This window comes from Diabrotica virgifera, chromosome 3, assembly GCF_917563875.1.
Source record: "Diabrotica virgifera virgifera chromosome 3, PGI_DIABVI_V3a".
NCBI lineage: Eukaryota > Metazoa > Arthropoda > Insecta > Coleoptera > Chrysomelidae > Diabrotica > Diabrotica virgifera.
Window position 1 is genome coordinate 63,466,146 of NC_065445.1, and position 26,388 is coordinate 63,492,533.

A 26,388-nucleotide genomic window follows, 5' to 3' on the forward strand; every position below is an offset into this window, starting at 1 on the left:
ACCACAGTAAAAACCAACAAGCACAACGTCAAAGTCAAAAATGCAGCGGGAAATGAAAGTTGGTTAAGGATTCTCAAGAACAGAATATTTTGGTTTTGTTTTATTTTTTATTTTATCATATAGTTATATTTTTAAAATACTATGTGCACTCTATGTTTTAACTAAAGAGATGGATTTGTTGGAACCAGAACTTCAAAAAACATATGACAAATGCAAATATATTGTAAGAGTATGGGAACACCGTTTTCAGAAAAAATATAAAAGAGTTCCTTCAAAGGTATTTAACTATAAAAATGATTTTGTAACTATATTTTTCTTTCGTTTTCTAAACTTTTTTCAATTTTAGCTCGATATTAAAGAAGCAAGCAAAGAAGTTAGACGTGCTTATAGTAGATACTTTCAATTAAAATCTTCTATACTTGAACAAAGTTTTAAAGGTGTAGATGGGTTTGACGATGTTGAAAGTGAAAACGAAAATATTGGAAAAGAGCCGCAAACTAAAAGTGAGACAAAATGTACATTAAATGCAGAAATTAAAGAAGACCCCCCTACAAAAAATTATATTGAAGAATTTGTTCAAAGTGAGGAAGCATGGGGTGTCCATATAACTAATAAACAAAATGTTGAGAAAATTGAAGAAGAGAAACCAAACTTAAACTTGACTATCACTAAAAAGTTGTTTTGTGGCTCGAAGTTTAGTAAAAGAAATCCAAGAAAATCATTATCAGCATCTCAGAAAGTTAAAAATGAAAAAACTACATTATCACAACCTTTACCTTCATTTTCTAGTTTTTCTAGTGAAGAAGCCTTAAATATTCTGCAAAATGAAAATTCTGAAAGTTCTTTTATGTGTGTAAATTATACACAAGGAACGCTGTCCCAGCCTCTTAACGCTATGCAAATGTTTATTGAAGGTTCCCAAACCAGATCTTTAAAAAGTGTAGATGAAGGTTGGTTAAGGAGAGCTGCTCAATTCACAAGTGAACTACAAGAAATAGACGACTTTTCTGTGAAAGGTAATGTCTATACTATACTAATGTCTAAATATGTGAGGATGTTTATGCGTAAATACATACTCTGTAAATATATATTTTTTATTTGGCAACAGTAATTTCCTGCTAAACTTGACAGTAGCGAAAAACTGTTATTTGAGGAAAAATATGTTGAATTTGTTTGCAGTCAAGTTTGTACCTGTGGGTTATGATGTTGTTAAATCTATGAACATCTAATTGTTTGAATTAGACCAGTGGCTGAGATCTAGGAATTTTAGTTGTTTGCAGAACAGTTATAGTTTATCGACGGCGGAAAAGCAGGAACTCGTAAGTGACAAGATGATGATTTTACAAGAGACCAAAAAAACCAAATAATTTTTCATTTAGGGCATATCTTATTAGGTTTAGTAGTACCGTTTTCTATAATTTAAAGCCTTCCTGAAATTTTCCCAGCTTTAACCACTGGTTAATAGGTGCCGCTACACTTATTCTAAAGCGAAAACCGAAATAACTCATTTTATGCAAATTTGTCAGTTAGGAGGTCCTGCCCTTCTTCTGTTTACTTTGTTGTCACAAAAACGACAGTTCTTACTATCAAATTTGCCCATTTTTTTTATATGATATTTCTGAGGGCAGTGGGAAGGTCAGTGACCATTTTTATCTTTTTTACTGATTTGGGGAAGACAGTTTGTTGTAGTAGGCGACACTTTTGTGAGCCTTTTTGCTTGCCTTTGTCCTTGCATTGTATATTCTCCTAATAACATATATAATCTTTCCACATCAACTTCAAGTCAATAGGTTAATAATTTGTAACACTAGTTATGTAATTTAAATGTCTTGACCAAATTCTGTGGCTAGTTTCATCTACTGATGCATTGACATTATCACTGATGATGGTTTGATAGGACCAAAAGGTTTCAATGAATTTTATAAATCCATATGGATAGTTAAAAAAAAATTAATAAAAAATTATATACTTTTGAATATTCTTGTTGAAAAAACAGATAATTGGATGGACGAAGTAAATATTTATAGAAGTAATGGATCTATATTTGAAGAAAGCATTTCTTTTCTTATGTTATGTATTAGGTACACAGTATCACTAATGTAGTATTTGTATAAAAGGATGTTAATTCCTTTTTCTGTTTTCTTAATTAGATGATCAATGTGATTTTTCCATGTCATTTTTTATCCAGACACATTCCCAGGTATTTTATGGATAAAAATGTACTTTGTACTATGTACAACTGTTGTACTTTGTTACCTATATCCAGTGTTATTTTGGTTGAATGTTTCTTGATTTTTTTTGAGTATTGGCCCAATAACAAAAATCTCTGTTACAAAACAGTAAATCCCCTGTTACACGGAATAATTGTATCAAATTACAGGCTACATGTAACATACATAAGGGTATTTGTGGCACTTTCTCAACGGACTGAAATATTTGATGTCTCTTAATTTCATTTTACAGCAAATTATTTTATATAACATCAAATTGTTTCAGTTAAAAAGGTTTCAGTTAACGGAGGGTTTTACTGTATTTAAACCAATTTAAATTTTTGTGCCAAATACAAATTTATGTGATCATTCCACAGGGTTGCCATCCCGTTTAGGTTGATGACCCTGCTCTGTTGATTCATGAACAAAAGATTTCCACTTAAAAGCAAATTCTACACGCCTTGGTATTTTCCAAAAAAAAAAACCAATTCTTATTTACTTTGTTTTATTCATATTTTATATGTATTAACATGATTTTTTTTAGATGATGTTAAAGTTGAATCTACAAAATTGGATTATAACAGTGATGATGTTATTGAAAATTCTGACGAAGAAGAACATTCTTCTAATTATCTTTCATCACTTCACATTGCTAAGAAAAGAAAAGTTCTTTCTCAAACTCTAGAAACAAGTAATAGAGAAGATAACACAAAAGATAAAATTAATAATACAGAAAAAGATATTGTTGTTATAAATCAACCAGTATTAGATAGAGATAATGTGAATGATATTATTAATAATACAGAAAAAGATATTGTTGATATAAATCAACCAGTTTTAGAAGACAATAAAGGAGATGTTGAAATAATGGAAAAAACAGAATTTCAAGAACTACCTGAGCAAATACAAGATGTGTCAAGTACTAGCATTTTAAAAAATAATGTGGAAATAAGTCCTCAAATACAAGTTACACCTAGCAAAAATCTACGCAAAAAGAAGGAAAAACCAGTAGATAATGCAGTTGATACAAAACAAACTTTAGCAAACTCTAGTTCGTCTAGTGATTCACCGATCAAAAATGTACGCAAAAAGAAGGAAAAACCAGTAGATACTGTAGTTGTTACAAAACAAACTTTAGCAAACTCTAGTCCGCCACCTAGATTATTAAAAAAGAATAACAGAAATATAAAAAAGACACCTAAAAATAAATCAAAAACACAAATGCCAACTCCTCCTTTAACACCACAAAGAATATCTGCAAGAAAAAATAAGCTTAAAGTCAACTTACAAGAGTTTTCTAGTGGAGAAGAAGATGCATTTTTAACAGACACTGATGACAAAGATCCACCATTTGATCCGGAAAAAGATAAAAAGAAAAGAGCCCCATTTTATATTTCTACAGATGAGGATAATGAAATATCTCCTAAAAAAGCTTCTAACACTAAGAAAAAGGAAAAAACCGTTCCATCTTCTGTTGCTGTTACTAAAAGGGGTAGAAAGAAGAAGGAAAAAGAAGAAAAAGGAAATGTTGATGAGCTAGAAAATGATGATAATACTCCTTATGACTTAGAATTTTCTATTAAACCTCGTGTCGTTGCACCTAGATATGGAAGCATTAAAAACATTTTATCACAAAATAATGTAAGAAAAGGAAAAAAATCAGTGACCCAAAAGGATGTTGATGACACACAAGATAATAATGGTAAGTGATAAAAAGCACTATTTATATTGACTTCAACCATTTAAATTTTTCGTCATGACTGGTTATTGTTAGGGTCACCTTAGAATACCAGTTTTGTCTCATCTATTTTTGATAGTCCACAGAAGGGTTCTGAAATGGGGTATTGGCCCCTTCTTTTGCGAGGCTATTAGCTTCCTCATTTCCTGCAATTCCCTTGTGACCTGGCACCCACATCAAAGTTTTTTTTAATGGAATGGACTTTATGTCATTAAAAAAAATCAAAGTTACTTTGTTGCATTCTACCACCTTCTTAAGGGATTGTTTACAGTCCCTAACAAACTTTGACTCACATGTAAATGACTTTAGAGCCTTTAAGATAGCTTGACGGCCTGATAAAATAAAGACTTTTGCCCTACGAGTGTGGTCGGTTGAGACATTCGTGGGCACTAATGTCCATCGCATGTATTTTGCCTGAAAAATAGTTGGGGCGTTTCCAAGAGATTTGGGTAGCCTAAAAATTGGGCCCAGTAACTCCCACTCCTGCCCTTTCATTTATCTTAGATCCAGCCGTATACCATACAAGTGAACCATCTTCCAGTTTCAGTTCAACTGCTTCACCCATTTGGTGGTTTTTTATGACCATTTCAAAGGGTGTTTCAAAGTCGAATTTGATCTGTCGGCTTATCCTTAGAGTGCAAAGGAATTTCTGCCACTATGGCCCACTAGATCGGCAGGTTTCATTATTGGTGTCTGTCGCAGCTTTAAGAAGGTGGTTATTGCCTCCCTCCTTATGCAGAACTGCAGGGGACGAAGGTTCAGCATCGCGTCTAAAGCTGCAGTGGAGCATGTTGACATTGCACCTGTGATTTTCAGACAAGCTGCACTTTTTGCAGCTTGGCGTTAGCTGTTGTTTGTTATGGAAGACATTCCAGAATGTCGTAGACATTTAATCAAAATGAATAAAACAATACAAACTGGACAAAAGACAAACCAGTTAAAATAATTTTTGATTGAAGCTACATTATTCAAAGATTGAAGGTATAGTGTACACTGTATTCATAATTGTTTTATTAATTTTAATTAAATGTCTATGATATTCTAGGATATCTTCCTCCTTTTTTGACGAAATGCACCTGTTGATGCTATGAGAGCAAAAGTACTTGCGCAAGATTTAATATATTTGAGCATTCAACCATATCTTAGGTTATATATTTATTTCAGTTAAAATAAAAGGTAAGCAGCAGCAAGCCAAAGAAAAACTACAACAAAAAATATCATCTGGAAGTTTAAATGACAACTTTGTTCGAATAAACATGAAGAAGAAAGTGTTTGTCAGAGGAAAAAGTAAATTTAATTTGAGCAAATACAAAAAAACCCAATATAAAAAGGCAAAATCTCTTGCTGGACCTGACATGTATATGGGTGGTTGTGATGGTGGAATGGAGACTTGCTTTACATGTGGCCAAGTTGGTCATTTTGCCCAGAATTGTAAAGCGATGAAAGGTGACTCTTTGCTACCTTTAGATGCGAATATAGAAGAAGAATGTCCCATACCAACACTGGAAGAAGCTTCAAAAATGGCTCAAGAAGGAAATTTGAACATCAGAAAACCAAAAATAGCTTTGAAAGAAATTCAGAATTCTGATTCAGCAGAAAATGTACAAGAAGAAGATTCTTGTTTTGACGACGAGTTTGATTCAGAACAATTATTACTGGAGACTGTGAAGCTTGAAGAACATGTTAAGAAGTTGGATGTTCAAATGTATATGGATAATGTTAAAGTTGTGGAACCATATTACAAATTGAATGAAGACGGCAGTGTTGTTGGTAAATATTTTTATTTTTTTAATACTACACACCTAATAGTTCATAAATTTTAAGCAAATAATTTATATCTAATTTTTATGCAATTCACTATAATCTATTACAATTGAGGGGATTAGATGCTAAGGGAGACAAGTGATAAAATGATTTAGTTGAGAAAAACGAAGTCAAAGTTAAAGGGCCTAGCCGGGTAAGATGATGAAAAGTGCCCCCAACTCGATTCGAATTCCATATAGGTCACTGTTTAGCATATATAGTGAAACTAACTTTCTGAAACTTTTAGCCCCCTAGGTGCTCATGTGACCCACCTAGAGCCTAATTAGGCTTTTTATGTTTTTATTTTTTATCTCAGCCGCATCGAGAACTAGCGAAAAACTTTAAATAAAAAAGTTGTAAGCTTTGAAAAGTTCTATCCAAAAAAATTTATTTTTTTAATTTTTGGCGGGAAATTTAAATTTTAGGACAATTTTAAAATTTTAAATGATTATAAAAAAATAACTAAGACATTCGTTTTCACGAAAAAAATATATAACGTGTATTTTGGCATAATATTTCACCCAGAATTTTTTCAAATTTTTAAAATTGGTGAAACGCACCTTTAAAAATAAAAAACCGCATATGTATTTTCGTTTTTTTTTTCCGTTTTTTGATATAATTTTATACATATTTTTCAAAAAAGGTAATACCGTCACTAGAATAGGTAAAAAACTGAAAAATAATTGGGGTTTGCTTAATAAAAATTTTTTTTAATGCCATCCATTTTCAAGATACAGGGCGTTGAAGAAAACAAAATTTTACACATTTTTTACGATTTTGCCGAAACTACTGGCAACATTGTAATAAAATTTGGCAAGTTTTAAGAGGTAGTTGTTCTGCACTTTTTGGCATACAATTAAGAATTTTATATTTATCATTGGCACGCATACGGGTAATGGTCTGAACTTTTTAAAGAAAAAAGATAGTACGCCACTGACATATTTCAAATTAACAATCATTTTTGAATAGTTTAAATAAAAAATTTGTAATATTTAAAAAGTTTCGTGCGAAAAAAATTTTTATTTTAATTTTTGGCGGGAAATTTAAATTTTAGAACGATTTTAAAATTTTAAATGATTATAAAAAATAACTAAGACATTCGTTTTCACGAAAAAAATATATAACGTGTATTTTTGCATAATATTTCACCCTGAATTTTTTCAAATTTTTAAAATTGGTGAAACGCACCTTTAAAAATAAAAAACCGCATTTTTTCGGTTTTTTTTTTCGTTTTTTGATACAATTTTATACATATTTTTCAAAAAAGGTAACTCCGTCACTGGAGTAGGTAAAAACTTTCAAAATAATTGGGGTTTGCAATAAAAATTTTTTGTAACGCCATCCATTTTCAAGATACAGGGCGTTGAAGAAAACAAAATTCTACACATTTTTTACGATTTTGCCGAAACTACTGGCAACATTGTAATAAAACTTGGCGGGTTTTAAGAGGTAGTTATTGTGCATGTTTTGACATACAGTTAAGGATTTGATATTCATCATTGGCGCGCTTAGGGGTAATGGTCTGAATTTTTCAAAGAAAAAAGATAGTACGCCACTGACATATTTCAAAATAACAATCATTTTTGAATTCCTCATTCAATTTGCGATAAAAAGCTATCTTATCATTTTTTCATACGAGGCGCCGTTTTGCTGCAAAAAATAAAATATCTTAACGCTTCCAAAGTATTCGAATTAGTTTTTATAATAATGGATGTATGAGTTTATGTATGTAGTGTAGAAACTACTAATATATAGAAGTTCGAATACTTTGTAAGGGTTAAGATGTTTTATTTTTTGAATAAAGATGGCGCATCGTATGAAAAAAGCGGAAGATAGATTTTTTGTCACAAATTGAACGAGGAATTCAAAAAGGATTGTTAATTTGAAATATGTCAGTGGCGTACTATCTTTTTTCTTTAAAAAGTTCAGACCATTACCCGTATAGGCGCCAATGATAAATATAAAATTCTTAATTGTATGTCAAAAAGTGCAGAACAACTACCTCTTAAAACTTGCCAAATTTTATTACAATGTTGCCAGTAGTTTCGGCAAAATCGTAAAAAACGTGTAAAATTTTGTTGTCTTCAACGCCCTGTATCTTGAAAATGGATGGCATTACAAAAAATTGTTATTAAGAAAACCCCAATTATTTTTCAGTTTTTTACCTATTCTAGTGACGGTATTACCTTTTTTGAAAAACATGTATAAAATTGTATCAAAAAACGAAAAAAAAAACCGAAAAATGCGGTTTTTTATTTTTAAAGGTGCGTTTCACCAATTTTAAAAATTTGAAAAATTCTGGGTGAAACATTATGCAAAAATACACGTTATATATTTTTTTCGTGAAAACGAATGTCTTAGTTATTTTTTTATAATCATTTAAAATTTTAAAATCGTCCTAAAATTTAGATTTCCCGCCAAAAATTAAAAAAATAATTTTTTTTTGGATAGAACTTTTTAAAGCTTACAACTTTTTTGTTTAAAGTTTTTCGCTAGTTCTCGATGAGGCTGAGATAAAAAATAAAATCATAAAAACCTAATTAGGCTCTAGGTGGGTCACATGACCACCTAGGGGGCTAAAATTTTTAGAAAGTTAGTTTCACTATATATGCTAAATGGTGAGCTATATGGAATTCGAATCGCGTTGGGGGCACTTTTCATCATCTTACCCGGCTAGGCCCTTTACATAGTAAATTCTACAGCGAATTAATACTTATGGATTCATTTTGAATTAATTTTATACATTTTATTTATCTAATTGTAAAAGCTTTTGTAAAACACAAATTGTCAAAACCATTAACGAACTAATCACGTGAAACACTGGAATAAAATTGACACAATTTATGCAAGTTAGTATTTATTTTCAATCAAAATATTTGAAATTTTGAAAAAAAGTTCGCGCTTGTACCCCACTGCTTCAAATTTTGCACTTGTTTCTCTTTGTCACTTAAGTACCTTACGAATTTCTTAAAGTAAAATAAAAGAAAAATTAAGTAAAAATTAAAAATGAAACGTTTTTAGTGAAAAACTACTTGGTATATTTTGTGTTATTATTTCACTGATTTTGAATAATTTTTACGAGCTTGATTTTGCAAAGATGCTAAATAATTTATTAAAAATAATATATAACACCTTACAGGCAAAGGGATACAAGTGTAGTTATATCTGTTTGCCGCAAACTCTTTTTAAATATTTTGTAAGTAGTTAAACTAGAACCTGCGATATGTCGCCACCAGTAGTTTAATTCAGCTGTATCTCTTTGCCACTAAATTTTTAGTACTATCTAGTATTATTTTGTGCACTTAACTCAATTTACAATATTTTGTCACTTGTACCCCTTAGCATCTAATCCCCTCAATTATTATTCCTTTTGTATTTTCGCCTATTTTATTTATCTATTTCGTAAGTATACTGCAGTATTTACTGTTACTGAGTTGAGTTCTCAGCTCAAACTAAACTTTGTTTCAAGGTTTTAAGACACGGAAAACAAGGTTTCAATTGGTTAACAATAGATGGGACTACATGTTACTATACAACTACTTTGTGATATTTGTACAGCTTCTGCCTTTAATTTTTGTATTCGAATAAAGATCTTAATAATATTAATCTTAATATACTTATTGTCAGTGACGTAACAAACTCCGTCGCCCCCCCCCCGCAGAAATTGAAATGAGGCCCCTTTTAACCCGGGAGCAGTCGCGCCGTTAGAAAAAATCCAACTTTTTATCATTTTCCGTGATAACTTAATGAAAAATTTTGCAACATAACTTTCCACTTAAAAGTGCCTCGAAGAAGATTGTAGTAATGCGTAGGATATTTTTTAAATTTTTTAATTTCATTTTTATTTTTTTTTGTGGAATTTATGGATTTGGTTGGAACCAATTAGTTTTAAAATTGTTAGAAATAGATATTTTTAACATAACAAGCAAACAAAAATATTATAAACTTGAACTTTGTTTTAAATTTGTATTGTTAGATTTTGTTCTACGCGCGACTGCTTACGTGACAGAAGTGAGCGCGACTGCTCCCGCGTTAAACAATTACTAAATACGACTTATTTAACAAAAACTTTTTTGTGTTAGCGTTATCATTCACTGTTCATAACAACTTACATTTCTGATCTTTATTGGTATACAGACCCATTCCAAATAAACAACTTCTTTTGTTGTTTTCTGTACAACTTACCTACAATACATTTAATAACCAGCTTTAAAAATAGTAGATGTTAAAACAATTCTTTCTTGATTTCTTATACAGTGTGTTTGCGTAGCTTGGAACCTATGGGAAACTTTTTTATTACATTATATCTAAGTATATTACGACGAAAAGAAAGTTATTCTTCATAAAATGCTCTGCATGGTATAAAACTTAAGTTACAATAATCAGATATTAAATTTTATTGATTTTATACGAGGTATATCAAAAAATATTAATTTCGTTCAATAGTACCTATACCACCTTTATATTTTACAATATTGAAAAATTTTATTATAAAATGTTGTTCGCAATTAAAAACTATGTTTAAATATGCAATTATATCATTCCAATTGAAATATTGTGAACTATAAAGGTACTTAACTCTTAGAGAGAAATTCATATTTTTCGACATACCTCGTATAAAGTTGGTAAAATGTGATATATTACGATTGAATCTTCGTTTTGAGATAATGCAGAGCTTTTTATAAAGAATCTGATAGGAATTTTATAAAGAATTTTTTCGTAAAATTAAAAAATTATTAATAACATAGTTATTATAATTGTAATAAAATGATGTTGGTTATCGGTAATTTGAGAAATATTTGGAAAAATTAATTTTTCATTTACAAGGATGTAATTACATATTAAAATTAAAATCGTATATTGTTAAATATAAAAGTACTTTATCCTTGAGTTAAATTCCTATTTTTTGACTTACCTCGTATAGATTAATTATTTATATGGGAAATAAGCCACAATTAAAATGAAAAAAATAATTTTATTAACGTTTCGACGCCCAAATCGGGTGCCGTTGTCAAAATACAAAATATTACTAAAATAAACTAAAGTGTTGTTGCTAAGCAAAAAAATTCTTCTAATAATTTATTTAATCTCACTCATCTATATTGGCAATTCAGACATATATTATACATTTTAAAGTAGAAGACTTTAAAATGATATTGCCAATATTTATGAGTTGCGTTCCTGGGACGACTTATTGAAAGATAGTTCATTCGATTACATGAAATTAACCCCAACTCAAGAATATCCGTCATAAAAAATTATAGCATGTGATATGTCTTTAAAAAGACAACCAAATGCAACGACAGTAAAATTCTCGCGTTAGAGACTTCATAGTAAATCACAATAAAAATAAATAAATAAATCACAATAAATCACTTCATAGTAAAACGCAACTCATAAATATTGGCAATATCATTTTAAAGTCTTCTACTTTAAAATGTATAATATATGTCTGAATTGCCAATATAAATGAGTGAGATTAAATAAATTATTAGAAGAATTTTTTTGCTTAGCAACAACACTTTAGTTTATTTTAGTAATATTTTGTATTTTGACAACGGCACCCGATTTGGGCGTCGAAACGTTAATAAAATTATTTTTTTCATTTTAATTGTGGCTTATTTCCCATATAAATAATTAATCATAAAAAATGCCACAAGGAAATAGCTTCAGAACAACCTCGTATAGAATTAATAAGCTTTGATATCTGATGGTTTATCTGGCTTATTTTGTATCTCAGATTTAAGACCATTCAGAGCATTTCATGAAGAATAACTTTTTTCATAAAATTGATAATAAAAATGTTTCCCATATGGTTCGAAGCCACGCAGACATACTGTATAAGTGCTCAAAAAAATTTATTTTGAATTTTCAAATTGTAATGTCTGACAAGGCCGTAACTACCATTGGAGCAACCGGGGCAGTGCCTCGGGGCCCCCGGCGAAGGGGGCCCCGCGATTGTAATCGCGTTATACTGCCTATAGGCAATATAACGCGATTAAAAACCTACATTATAGCCGAAGAATGTAAGTAACATTATATGTAGTATATTTTTTATGAAAACAGAAAAGATGTTATATTGATGGTAAATATTTAGCTTAAAATAATGTGATTTCAAATTTTTTTTTGTGTTGGTCAACTAAAATAGCAATATGTAGAAACTTCAGTCATGGAGTACATTAAAATGCGTTTTCAAGTGGTTAAATATCGATTTTCCCGGACTCCTTCTGCTGAGTGATTAACCCCAGACCCCCTGTAGGGGGCCTCCAGATCACGTTTGCCCCGGGGCCCCCAACATCGTACTTATGGCCCTGATTTAATGACATATTCGAATTCACTAAAATCAAAAAGAAAATAGAAACATTATTGAACAAAGTAAAATGATGAATTCACCGATATCTTTTAAAATTATTTAATATAAAACAGATTTATTGTTTAAAGAATTAATAAACAATTAGGCATCTGTGAGTAGAACTTTTCACTTTAAGATAAGATATATAAACTAACAAAAAATGTTTTAGAAAAATATGAGCTTGTTTGATTTAAACCGAAACAATGCAAGTTTTTCTACATAGACTTCACTAAAGCGTAAGTGTTATAATTTCGTTATCTTACCGTTTATCTGTTGAGAGATTGTCCAATGATTACACAAGAAAAGTCGTCAATAATTGTTAAATAAATGCGTACCAAACTGATGCATCTATAACCATAAAACAACACAAACATATAAATAACATTCAATGCAAACAACCAATATGAAATAACTGGCGATAATATTGTATCGAAATACTGAAAGTAGGTAAAGAACAGAGAGAAAGAAAACCCATTTTTAGATTTAAAAATATTGTTCTTCAATTCGGCAAATTGCAATTCTAATATCTTTCAATAGTCACGTACAAAGCATTATATAGTTTATTGTCACTGCCATAAAATTTCGGTAGGCCGGAAGGGATTAAGTTTCTAGATATTATGAGATGATTCATTGACTTGGCAAATACGTCTAGTTAGAAATTTTTACGTTTTTAAATTTAAACAGACAACGTAAAAATAATATAACAATAACAGATTTTTACATAATATCAGATGACATGATGGGGCCCTTAAGTGATTGGGGCCCCCCGCAAGCTTCATGCTGCGGGGCCCTCTGTTACGCCCCTGCTTATTGTAAGTTTAAATAACCTCCTTGATATATTTCAGACACACCTCCTGAAGTGTTTGAAACCCTAAGAAGATTCGGCCATTCCTCTTTCCGTCCTGGTCAAGAAGAAGCAGTAATGCGCATTTTATCTGGACAATCTACATTGGTAACTTTAAGTACAGGTTCTGGAAAAAGTTTGTGTTACCAATTGCCTGCTTTTCTTTATTCTCAAAGAGAACCTTGTATATCTTTAATCATATCGCCTCTGGTGTCACTGATGGATGATCAGATTGTGGGTAAGTATGTGACAATAGGGCTTTTCAATGCTTCTCATTTGTTTCGGGCACTTGTCATATGTCATATAATAATACACTGCGCGCCAGAGACAACGGGCGGCCCTCAAACTTAGCCATTTTTGATGTCTCTAATTTCCTAAACCTCTTGTCCGATTTAAGTGATTTTTTTAATATCTTCTTTAAGTGCAATCTCCGCGACAGAGGTCGGCAATCATAGCTATTCGGACTTTGGAGATGGCTGCTCTGAAAAGTTCGTTTGATGTACATCCGTACCATTCTCTCAGGTTAAGCAACCACGATATTCTGCGTCTCCCTATGCTTCTTTTTCCTTGAATCTTTCCCTGCATAATGAGTTGGAGCAAGTTGTATCTCTCTCCACGTGTAATATGTCCGAGATATTCCAATTCTCTGACGAGAGCCGCCCGTTTTCTCTGACGCGCAGTGTATATCTACGTCATACATTATTGGTATACACCAATTATACATACCAAAGACGTATGACGTAGATATATTAATATATGACATATGACAAGTTTCCGAAACACATGAGAAGCGTTGAAAAGCCCTATTCGTGGTTACACAAAAACGGTAGAGTGTATTTTATGTATGATTTAAAAGAAATTCAATGGCAGTAATATGTTTTTCTAGTTATACAGGGTATTTCAAAAAAAGGTAAGATCAAATTGGATAGAAGTCTCTAGGATAGGTAAAAAACTGAAAAATAATTGGGGTTTGCTTAGTAAAAAATTTTAGTAACGCCATGTGTTTTCAAGATAAAAGGGCGTTGAAGAAAAAATAATTTTACACATTTTTACGATTTTGCCGAAACGACTGGCAACACTGTAATTAACTTTGCTGTTTTGGAAGCTGATACATCCCATGAATTTGATTTTATATTTGACTCTCATAGAGGGCGCTACTTAAACATGCAATTAAACAACAAAAAGGTACTTTTGGTAAAACTCAACACTGTATACCGTTTTCGGAATATTTTGATTTGAAAATTATGAAGTAATAACCGGTGCTGGTATAAAGTAATGATGAAGTTATTAATTAAAAAAAAATCACGAGAAAAAATTAAAGTAAAGATTAAGAACATAAAATATAATTCAATTAGAATTAGAGTAAGTGTTCAAAATGTCCTCCGTTTTCACGAATACACAAGTCTATCCTTTTTTCTAACGAATTCATTAATCTTCTAACTAAACAGTTGGGAATCAGCTATGATGTCATTAAAGTGACGTTAAATTCTGTCTTCCAACTTTTGACGTGAATTCACCTCTGTAGCATAGACTTTTTCCTTTACATACGACAAAATTGTGTAGTTCAAAGGATTGAAATCGCATGACCGAGGAGGCCAGTGAATCGGAGCTTCTATACAGGGTGTTCCCGAAAATAGTGCGTTCCTTTAAGGTATGGATATAATACACAATTTAGAACAAAAAAGTCCTATAACATTTTTTTCTAAAGTTAACCGTTTCCAAGAAAAAAATTACATTGTTCTCCATATAAGTGAATTTTTATTTTCATAAATTTGAATGACATGGCAACGTAGCCTAGAAGAACTTGCTGTGATTGTGGAAATTTAACCTAATAATTCCTTGTTTATTTACCATTTGAGGTGTGATTTTTGGGGTTGTCGACATCGTAGGTACCTACCTGCAAAATAATGGATATGGGTTTGGTTGATATTTACATTATTTTACCTACCAGATGCAACGGACCTACAAACCTACTTTTTTAATCTTTAGATTTTTGAGTTACACGTTGTTGCCAGACTTCAATTTGCATATCAAAACGTATTTTCGTTTTTTGGTCAAACGGATGAATTTAGAAAAAAATGTTATAAGACTTTTTTGCTTTACATTATCCCTTCTACCTATACCTTTAAGGAACGCACTATTTTTGGGGACACCCTGTATATTTAGCAAATGTAACTGCAAATTCCAGTAGAAAATAATGAAATATTATGGAAAAATGTTGGAAATTAATGTTAAACTACACAATAATATCTTTTTATTTTTAAGACTTTTTGAGTTGCAAATTTGAATTTGGCAGGGTAGTTTATTCAGGAGTGTTTGTTTTGATAATATATATACACCGTTACTAGGCGTCAACGCCCTTCGGTAGGGATATATGGAGGAGTATCACCAATCCGCAATCCCTTATCCCTTGCCGTACCGCTCCTCCATAGGCCGATCAGACACCAGTTTATTCCAGACCAAGTCGTAGATTCTATTGAATTTTATACTACGACGTTGGCCTTTTTATTAAATTCAAATGACCGGGCTGAGGCTTGAACCTCGATCGCAAATCTACTAAACTTGTCGATCGACTGCGCCTCAGCCAACTGAGCCGTCTAGACCGACCTTGTTTTGATAATAAAAAGCTAATAATGGATAATAAAATAAATTTTTTTCAGGCATTGCTAAATTTATGAAGGCTGCTTGTCTTCATTCCAACCAAACAGCTGTGCAGCGGAAGAAGATTTTAGAAGCGATATCTTTGGGAGAATTAAGTATTTTATTGGTGTCACCAGAAGCTGTTGTTTCGGGAGAAAAGCAGAAAGGTATGTATATTGTTTTCACCCTCGTCGTGAACAAATCTGTTTTCGATGATTTAAACATTAAGAAGACTGTTCTTCTTGTTCTTCTTCTTAAACATATTCTTAAACATTACACAAAACATCTAATGACAATCAATTTCTTGTAGGATTCGTGAAAATTAAAAAATGATAAAAATTTTAGGTGGCCTCTTTTTAATGACGCGCAGTGTATTAATGTTTTGTATTTTGATAACGATTTCCGATGTGGAACTCGAAAAGTCAAATAAATTTGATTTCAAATTTAAACTGTGGATTATTTCCAAAGAAAATAGTAAATTGCATGAGATGCCACAAGGGAATTAGCCCAATCAAAGAACAATCTGACCCAAAAAAAATAAAAAAGGATGAAAATTTGGGAATAGGTAGTTGAAATTGTCTATTATTATACAAGAAAAAGTTTACAATTCTACATCCCCTCCATTTTACAAAAATAGAGGGGAGTACCCCCTTTTCGGGGGTAAAAAATATACATTCAAAGAAGTCGGGATGGATAAAATTACTAATTCTAACCAACTTTTGATCTATTGAGTTTTTTCACTAAGTCAATACTTTTCGAGTTATTTGCGAGTGAATATGTTCATTTTAACAAAAAAAAAAACATGTTTTTGGGCGGTTTTTCGCAAATAACCCAAAAACTAAGTATTTTCTCGACAAAAATATTCTTAGCAAAAATATAGCTTAAAAAAAAGTGAAAAAATGGTGTATGCATGAAGTCTGTATATCCAGTAGAAGCGGAGTTATAGCTAATGAAAAGTAGGTTCTTCTTCGTCAAATTCCAAATCGAATATTTTAACGTGAAATAACCAAAAAACGGAGCACTTTTCGGGGAAAACTCATTACAACTTTTTTAAAGTGTTTAAAAAAATATTTATTTTTGTTTTTTAAAAAAACTTACAACTTACATACAACATTAAAAGTAAGTGAGTTACGCTCAAAATATTAGTGGTCCCTTTTATATTTTGGTAAAAAGAATCGCAAAAATCACCCCCTAATTAGCATCCCAAATAAAATTAATCGTTACCGCTTTGTAAGTTCACTTATGTATTGTTTATAAGATCTATAAGTTTCATTGGTTCAAATTCCATTTTTTTTTCAAAATAACTTAAAAATTTTTACTTTAAAACCAATTTTTTTCAAAAATGAGCACTTTGAACCATTGAAACTTATAGATCATGTAAACAATACATAAGTGAAGTAACTTATGAAGCGGTAACGAATAATTTTATTTGGGATGCTAATTAAGGGGTGATTTTCGCAATTTTTTTTTACAAAAATATAAAAGGGACCACTAATATTTTGAGCGTAACTCACTTACTTTTAATGTTAAAAGTTTTTTTAAAAAACAAAAGTAAATCTTTTTTTAAACACTTTAAAAAAGTTGTAATGAGTTTTCCACGAAAAGTGCTTAATTTTTTGGTTATTTCACGTTGAAATATTCGATTTGGAATTTGACGAAGAAGAACGTACATTTCATTAGCCATAACTCCGCTTCTACTGGGTATACAGACTTCATGCATACACCATTTTTTTCACTTTTTTATAAGCTATATTTTTGCTAAGAATTTTTGTCGACAAAATACTTGAATCGCTTATTTCAGAAACAACCTAAGTCACATTTTGGCGATTTTGAGTTTATTAAACCAACATTATATTTCTGTGGGTTACACACAATATAATGCAGAATATACCTACCACCTATACACCAGAAAGTCCCATAAGCATAGTTGATTTTATAACGATTTAAAATATTCATATATATTTCTGAAATCACCTTAGTCTCACAGAAAAACATGTTAGTGAAATAAACTCAAAATCGCTAAAATGTGACTTAGGTTGTTTATGAAATAAGCGATTCACTTAGTTTTTGAGTTATTTGCGAAAAACCGTCCAAAAACATGTTTTTTTGTTAAAAATTTTTGAAAAATATTCACTCGCAAATAACTCGAAAGCATTGCATTGTGAAAAAACTCTTTAGAACAAAAGTTGCTTAGAATTAGTAATTTTATTCATTTCCCGACTTATTTTGAAAACATATGTTTTACCCCTGAGAAGGGGGGTATTCCCCTCCATTTTAGTAAAATGGAGGGGATGTAGAAATATAAACTTTTTCTTATATAATAATAGACAATTTCAACTACCTATTCCCAAATTTTGATGCTTAATAGACCGTGATAGTCGTGACGTCAAAACGTCAAAAAAAGTTTTCCAAACACGTTGTGTCTAGGTACACGCTAAAATGTACGCAAATAAAAAAGTTAAACTTCATCAAGCTAGTGACTATTTAGCGTGGGCAGTGACTGTATATTTTGATACACGCTATTTTGATATGTTTAGTGTTTGTTTGATAGAAAAATATTTGTTATGACGTTTAATTCTACCTAACTTTTTTATTTGCGTACACGGTAGCGTATACCCTAGACACAACGTGTTTGGAAAAATTTTGACGTTTTGACGTCACACTATCATGGTCCATTTATTTTTTTTGAGGTTTTCCTAAAGTTTTGTGTTCTTTGATCGGGCTAAATCTTAGAATATAAAATAAACAGGAAGGAGTCTGTCATATATCAACAACACCTTAAATTTCTAGCGGAACCGGCCATCTTGAACATCTGTGGATGACTCATAAGTTTTTGTCAACGAGGTAGAAGGTGTTTGTGTATTGGATCAGCTGTGTGCATAGGCGTACCATCTGGTAAAGCCCCTGTATATGCAATCAATTAACTGAAGTTATTAGTATAATAAAATGTTCTTTAACTGACTTTTCAACAAAATATTATATTAATACGTATTTTCTCTTGAACTATAGCTGTTTGTTTAACATCAAAGATGTAATAAAATCGTTAAGAATTTCTTTTCTTTTTCAAAGGTACGTCACTGGAGATAGAAAGCAAATCTGACAGCTGATCGCCATTTGCAACCTCCTTCCTGGCTCGAAGTCATTTCGCATTGTACTCCTTCCTGGTTTATTTTATATTCTAAGGGCTAAATAGCTTCAGAACAATATTAGATTGTAATTGCGTATATTTGCATTCATTTATTAACAAAACGTATATATGTTTTTCAGGATTTAATTCATTTTTGCGCAAGCTTCCCCCAATTGCTTTCGCTTGCATTGATGAAGCTCATTGCGTGTCACAATGGTCTCATAATTTCCGTCCAAGTTACCTAATGATTTGTAGGGTATTGAGAGAAAGTCTCGGAGTCAAAACGATCCTGGGTCTAACGGCAACTGCTACGAAAGCTACACAGTCCAGTATCATACAACATCTGCAAATTCCAGATGGTGAAGATGGAGTTATAAGCGACATTCCTCTGCCGGATAATTTACATCTTTCGGTTTCGAAGGATGTTAACAGAGATAATGCCTTGATGGAGTTGTTGTTGTCTGATAGATTCAAAGACTGTAAAAGTATTATTGTGTACTGTACGAGAAGGCAGGAGTGTGAGAGGATTGCCGGATTTTTAAGAACGTGTCTTAAAGGGGAAGAACCAGTAAGTAAGTATAAGTTCCTTATTTTATTTTTCGTTTTCAAGTAGTATTTTTCTGGTTTAACTGGCGTGATAAGACTTTTTGTCTATCATCAGTTTGGATAGGGTAAGGGGGGGCATAGTGGCCACTGGTTGTTACTGCGCAGTACGGTGTTGCTACACAGCGACGCACGCGTCAACTATTCCATTGCTTAGTCGTCTTATATGTGTTGAAGGTGGAAGCTGTTCTGATCGCCTGTTTAAAAGTTATTGAAAATTTTCGTGTTTTTCAACGTCCTGATATAAGGTAAGTGTATTTAATTAAATAATATAAGCAAACTTTCATTCATAATACATGCAGATGATAGTACCGTCTTAAAAGAGGTGTGCTTAGGCTAGAAAATGATGTGTCTGTGTAACGACTTGCTCGATTCGTTTAGCTGGTAGTGTGGCATTTATATAATGGCGACGAAGATGGCAAAGTAGCCACGTCTGTGGCCACTATGCCCGACAGCTACTTTGCCCGACATAAAGTAAAATGTATTTTTATTGAAAAATAATAGTATTGTATGTTGTTTACAAAACTATTAAGCATTTGAAAAAGCATAATAACGTGTGTTTTATTTGAATTCTTGCGAATCAAAGCCTGGTATAGGGGTTTTTACTTGCAACAGAACTATTTTAGCAAGTAATGTACTGTAATGTAAATTAACATTACTGTATCCGATTATTGTAGCTTTATTTAAGGTCCGTGATACTTTCATATTTTAATGCTATTTAACATGTAATTCTAAAACATTGTTTTTTTTTTCATTTGTAGCGATGGTGTCTAAATATCAGAGGAAGAGTAATCAGCAGTTATGGGACCCCGCAGCGATGCAAAGAGCAATCGATGCCGTGAAGAATGACGGAATGCCTTATCAAACTGCTGCTAAAGCTTACAATGTGCCTAGGAACACACTAAAACGTCGAGTACTAGATAAAAATCAAGACGTCACTGACAATAAAAAAATATTAGGCCATTTTCGAGCTGTTTTCAACGAAGAGCAAGAACAGCAGTTGGTAAATTATCTCTTGAAGATGGAGGTACGTTTTTTTGGAATCAATGTAGCTGACTTGCGCAGTCTTGCTTACCAACTGGCTGAACGAAATACATCCCTCACAGTTTCAATAAAGAAACGAAATTGGCAGGAAAAGATTGGGTAACTGGGTTCAGAAAGCGCCATTCTGAGCTTGTGTTAAGAAAACCTGAGGCGACTTCAGCAGCAAGGGCGCAAGCTTTTAACAAAACAAATGTAAATAAGTTTTTTGACATTTTGGAGGATGTTCAAAAAAAGCATTTGTATCCTCCTCATAGGGTCTACAATGTTGATGAAACTGGACTTACGACTGTTCAGTCAAAGTCTTCAAAGGTGTTTGCTCTAAAAGAGCGACGGCAAGTCGGCTCTCTTACATCTGCAGAGAGAGGTGTTCTCACCACATTTGTAATTTCAATGTCAGCTGGGGGAGTTTTTATTTCTCCTTTTATCATCTTCCCTAGACAGCGGATGAAAGTGGAACTTTAAGGCTGCGCTCCACCTGGAACAGCTTTTGTTTGTCATCATTCAGGGTGGATGCAAACTGAAATTTTCACACAATGATTTGACCATTTCTTGAAGTTTGCGAAGCCATCCGAAGACGACCCAGTTTTGCTGATACTTAATGGACATTCGACCCATACAAAAATCTAGATTTAATTGAAAGGGCTAGAGAAAATCATACAACTGTAGTTTGCATTCCCCCCCCCCCCCCCCACTGTAGTCATAAGCTGCAGCCACTCGACGTTTCTTTCATGGGGCCTTTTAATACTTACTATATCCAAGCGATCGAAAGATTCATGCGTAATAATCCTGGTAGGCTAGTGACACAGTATCAGGTGTCTAAACTTCTTGGAGAGGCATTCCCAATTGCAGCTACTCCTGTTCCTATAAACAGACAGAAGTTTACTGACATGGATTTTGCTGCAGCCATGACCACAGAAATCTCCGTGCAAGGTTGTACCTATCTTCAAGCTGAAAATCAAGAATTAGCTGTTGAAGACCAAGAGGAAACTTCTACTATGGTACCAGGAAAAGATATTGCAGATTCGCAACAAATATTCCTCGACGTCAAGAGACGCCACTTGAAAGTACAGAGAACCCGCCTTCTGAAGAGGTAGATTTCCGACCAGTTACCTCTGCATCCAACGCTGCAGTTCTTATGTTTTCCAATGATCACACCCAAAATGTCACTGTAGGATCTGGAGATCCAAATTCTACATTCGTTTTAATCTCCCAAGCCCAAGATTCGCCAAAGCCAAGTACTTCAACGTTCCAGCCTAGCCCACTGCCTCATTGCAGTACTTCATGTGATATAAGCAGCATCTCCAAGGGCAAGAGGCACTATACTTTTGCTATAAGACCACATGATATTGTTCCAATCCCTAAAGTAAATATTCTCAAACGAGGAAATAAACGAAAAAAAAAAGGAACAGCTGCAGTTTTGACCTCAAGCCCTTTCAAGATGGAACTAGTAGCCGCAAAAGCAGAAAAGGAAAGGCTTAAGAAAATAAAGCTGGAACTGAAAAACGGAAAACAGGTTAACAAGCGGAATGAAGGAAGCAAAGAAAAAAGTAAAGGAAAGCAGAAAATGAAATCAAAATCAGTGAAGCGTGCTTTATTTAATGACTCGGAAAGTGACGTGAGTGATACTGATACTGATTGCTTTTTCTGCGGGGACTTATATTCCAAGTCAAGGGACAATGAAGGATGGATAAGGTGTTCAGGCTGTTTACGATGAGGCTTGTGCCGGGTGTGAAGAAGAAGACAATGACTTTATTTGTGACGTTTGTAAATTAATAAACGCTGTGTGAAACTTTTTTTTTCTATGATCGCAATAATGTTTTTACTTTGAAAATACACTTTTATGTAGTATACAAATTCATTTTAATTTTTGTATTTTATATCGGCAAAGTGGCCACCTCATGGCCACTTTGTATAAAGAGTATAGGAGTGTTAGAGTAAAAAATATACAGTATGTCCCTGTAAGTTGTATCCATATGGAAAACTTTTTTATTATTAATTTTACGAAAAAAAGTTATTCTTCATAAAAAGCTCTGCATGGTCCACAACCTAAGATTTAACCATAAAATATCAATTTTTTTGAATATTATACGAGGTATGTCAAAAAGTTTGAATTTCACTCAAGAGTAAAGTAGCTTTATTTTCACAATATTGAAAATTTGTATTATGAAAAGTTGTTTGGAATTAAAAACTATATTCTAGTATGCAATTACATCCTTCTAATTGAATTTTTTTTAAAATTATAGATAACATTATTTTCAGTTATTTCAATTCAAATAACTCTTTTATTATTAATTTTACGAAAAAAAGTGATTCTTAATAAAAAGTTCTGCATGGTCTAAAACCTAAAATACAACCATCTTATGTCAAATTTTATCCATTTTATACGAGGTATGTCAAAAAATATGAATTTCGCTCAAGAGTAAAATACGTTTATTTTTCGCAATATCGAAAATTGTTATTATGAAAAGTTATTTAGAATTAAAAACTATGTTTCAGTATGTAATTACATCCTTCTGATTGAAATATTCTGAGCTATAAAGGTACTTTACTTTTGATCTAAATTTATCTTTTTTGACATACCTCGTATAAAATTGATAAAATTTTATATAAGATGGTTGTATTTTAGGTTTTAGACTATCCAAAACTTTTTATTAAGAATCACTTTTTTTCGTAAAATTAATAATAAAAGAGTTATCTGAATTGAAATAACTGAAAATAATGTTAGTTATCCGTAATAAAAAAAAATAATTAGAAGGATGTAATTGCATATCAGAATATAGTTTTTAATTCCAAATAACTTTTCATAATAGCAATTTTCAATATTGTGAAAAATAAAGCTACTTTACTCTTGAGTGAAATTCAAACTTTTTGACATATCTCGTATAACATTCATAAAATTTGGTATCTGATGGTTGAATCTTGGGTTTTGGACCATGCAGAACTTTTTGTAAAGAATAACTTGTTTTCGTAAAATTAATAATAAAAAAGTATTCCATATGGATACAACTTACAGGGACATACACATATAAAAAATTTACCGTGATAAAGTCAAAATAAAAATTGCCTTATGTAGCTAAGTACAATGTACAGAGTATCTTATGTTAATACATAGTTTATTTCTTATTTATTTTCTTCAAGATAAAAAAATATTCTTTAACATGGCCACTTTGCCCACTGTTCCCCTACTACATTTGCCTATCATCTCTCCTTCTTCTTCCTCAGCTTTTCTCTTTTCTGGGGTCGCTGTTCATTACTCTTCTTTGCCACTCATTTCTGTCAATCGTGTCTTCTTTACCTAACCTAAACCTTTCTCTCTTAAGTCCCCTGCCGCATAGTCCTTCCATCTTTTCCTCGGTTTTCCTCACCTCTCCTTCCACCAACTTCTGACAGCTCTTTTCTTCGTCTCACATAATTTTCATTTCTACGTCTAACGTGACCAAAACATTGCATTCTTTGTCCTTGAACCTTTTTTGAGACTTTAGTCACCTCCGCTCTTTCCCTTCCTGATTCTAAGGTATTTTATTTCAATTACTTGTTCAATACCGATGCCGTCAATTTCTGTTTTACATCTGATTGGTTTTTTGCTGATTACTATTGTTTTAGTTTTCTGAATTTGGATTGTCATATTAAACTTGCTCTTTCGTTCTTGCTTTTCTTTAGTAACTTTCTACAGTTCTCATACCGTCCTTGCTTTATTTCAACATATGTGTTCTTAACACTCTTCCAGCCGCATTCTTATATGGCTACGTCTCTATTTACTTCAAAATTTAACGTGAAGTAAAACACTCCCCGGTGTAGTTGGTATATTTTAATAAAAATTTAAAATTTTTAAAAATCCAAAAGGAGTACGTTCAAAACGTTTTCGGACATCAGTCCATCGTCCATCATTAGTGAACTCCCTGTCCTTGCAAAAAGTAGTCTACTTCCTTTTAAATCATTGACAGACTAAACGTAGCTCAATGAATACCTAATAACAAAAATATTTTAAAGTAAAGCGGTAGAGCATCATGTTGCTGGAAGTAATCCATTGGCATCCACTTTAAGCCAAACTATTTTATACTTTTTACTATGTAGTTGGAACATATAACTTAATCAGTGTTTGGCATTGTGGCTATTTTGCAAGGACAGGGAGTTCACTGATGATGGACTGATAAGTCCGAAAACATTTTGAACGTAATCCTTTTGGATTTTTAAAAATTTTAAATTTTTATTAAAATATACCAACTACACCAGGGAGTGTTTTACTTCACGTTAAATTTTATTTAACTATATGGTATACAGCCAACCTTCGGGAATTCTCCCGTTTATTTATTTTTCTAATTATGTACTTTATTTTTTTTTATATTAGATAACAGTAATACCAAGAAACGGAAGCGGATGAACCTTCAAGCTGAACCGTATCACGCAGGTTTGTCGGCGTCTCGTAGAAGGACTATACAGAACGCCTTTATGTCTGGACAACTGAGAATAGTAGTGGCGACGGTTGCATTCGGTATGGGCATCAATAAGTCTGATATTAGAGCTGTGATACATTACAATATGCCTAGTAGTTTCGAGAGCTATGTGCAAGAAGTCGGAAGAGCCGGCAGAGACGGTTTAAAAGCTCAGTGTCATGTATTTTTGGATTCTAAGGTAAATGTTGTATCTTTCATTTCTTGTATTATATAATAGTGATGTAACGAATATTCGTATTCGCATTCACATTCGCGAATATTCGCATGTTTTTGCATATTCGTATTCGCGAAATTTGTGCGAATGTTTTGCGAATATGAAAACCAGAAAAAAAAATAATTTTAAGGTAATATTAGGTTAATAAAATCAAAATCTATTCACTTCTCATCTTTTTTTTATTAAGAAAAGGTAACTTAACCTCAAACATGCAGCTACTCTCAAATGGAAATATGAAGGACACAACAGCAGACAAAGAGACGGAAGATGGAATGAAGCGATAACTCACTGAAGACCTTAGGACTACAAAAGAGGAAGGGACAGACCACAGACGAGATGGTCGGATGACCTAAAAAGATAGATCGACAGGTTCCACTGAACCGAGAAGAGTGGAAAAATAAGGGGGAGGCCTACGTTCAACTTTGGACAAATGAAGGGCAATAGATAGATCGAACTTAACCTTGTATAATCACATTATCAGCCTTCACTTTTTTTATTATTTGGTATTATGTAATAAAGCGTAAGATTCAGATTGATTTACACTAAATATCAATTAACTTTTCATTACAAATGTAGGAAATATTACAAAAATAGAAAAAAATTAAAAAAAAACTGAATATTCGCATTCGCATCCGCATTCGCGAATGTCGGTAGCAGATATTCGCATTCGTATTCGCGAATATTCAAAAAATGACATTCGTTATATCACTATTATATTATAACCGATATCAATTTTACGTTTGTCAGCGTTGTCAAGAAAGTTTTATAGCGCTTTAAATGGTTTACTTTATTATAATTGATGGATTCGACCGTTACTTGATGGAAGTTCATTTTATCTCACAATAAAACACTGAAAAACGTTTGTTTTTCTATACTTCCACAAAATTTATTACAACTATGTTATTACTACAGCTGTTTCGGCAAAGTGCCTTTTTCAAGTGATATATTTTACACTTTACAGTAAAATATATCACTTGAGAAAGGCACTTTGCCGAAACAGCTGTAGTAATAACATAGTTGTAATAAATTTTGTGGAAGTATAGAAAAACAAACGTTTTTCAGTGTGTTATTGTGAGTTTACTTTATTGTTATTGTAAATTTATCATTATATTTCAAACCATCTAGTTGCGTTAGTTAAACATATTCATATTCAATATCAGCAATTTGTTTATACCCTCCCTGGCACAAAATACCGCCACCCAAAATTTTTGATTAAATTTGACAATTTACAACTTGTATTCCGATTTTTGTAATTTGTAATTCCGAGTAACTACTCCGATTTTCAAGATTCTTACATCAGTTTGTAGGTATGTACATGTTTTTTTGTCGTTTGTTATTATTTCGGTAACAAAAAGTTTT

General features: G+C 32.2%; 1 protein-coding gene across 1 annotated transcript in view; it reads left to right on the forward strand.

The window, feature by feature from the left end:
- The first annotated feature begins 22 nt into the window (after window positions 1–22).
- Window positions 23–26,388, forward strand: part of LOC126881088 (ATP-dependent DNA helicase Q4) — a 38,539-nt gene continuing 12,173 nt past the window's right edge. Inside the window, exons 1-8 of the mRNA XM_050645127.1 lie at window positions 23–277; window positions 347–1,016; window positions 2,755–3,912; window positions 5,113–5,718; window positions 12,949–13,185; window positions 15,608–15,754; window positions 18,855–19,286; window positions 24,710–24,993. Of these exons, the coding sequence (XP_050501084.1) occupies window positions 170–277; window positions 347–1,016; window positions 2,755–3,912; window positions 5,113–5,718; window positions 12,949–13,185; window positions 15,608–15,754; window positions 18,855–19,286; window positions 24,710–24,993 (3,642 nt within the window). The 5' untranslated portion in view covers window positions 23–169. The remainder of the gene's footprint in view (window positions 278–346; window positions 1,017–2,754; window positions 3,913–5,112; window positions 5,719–12,948; window positions 13,186–15,607; window positions 15,755–18,854; window positions 19,287–24,709; window positions 24,994–26,388) is intronic.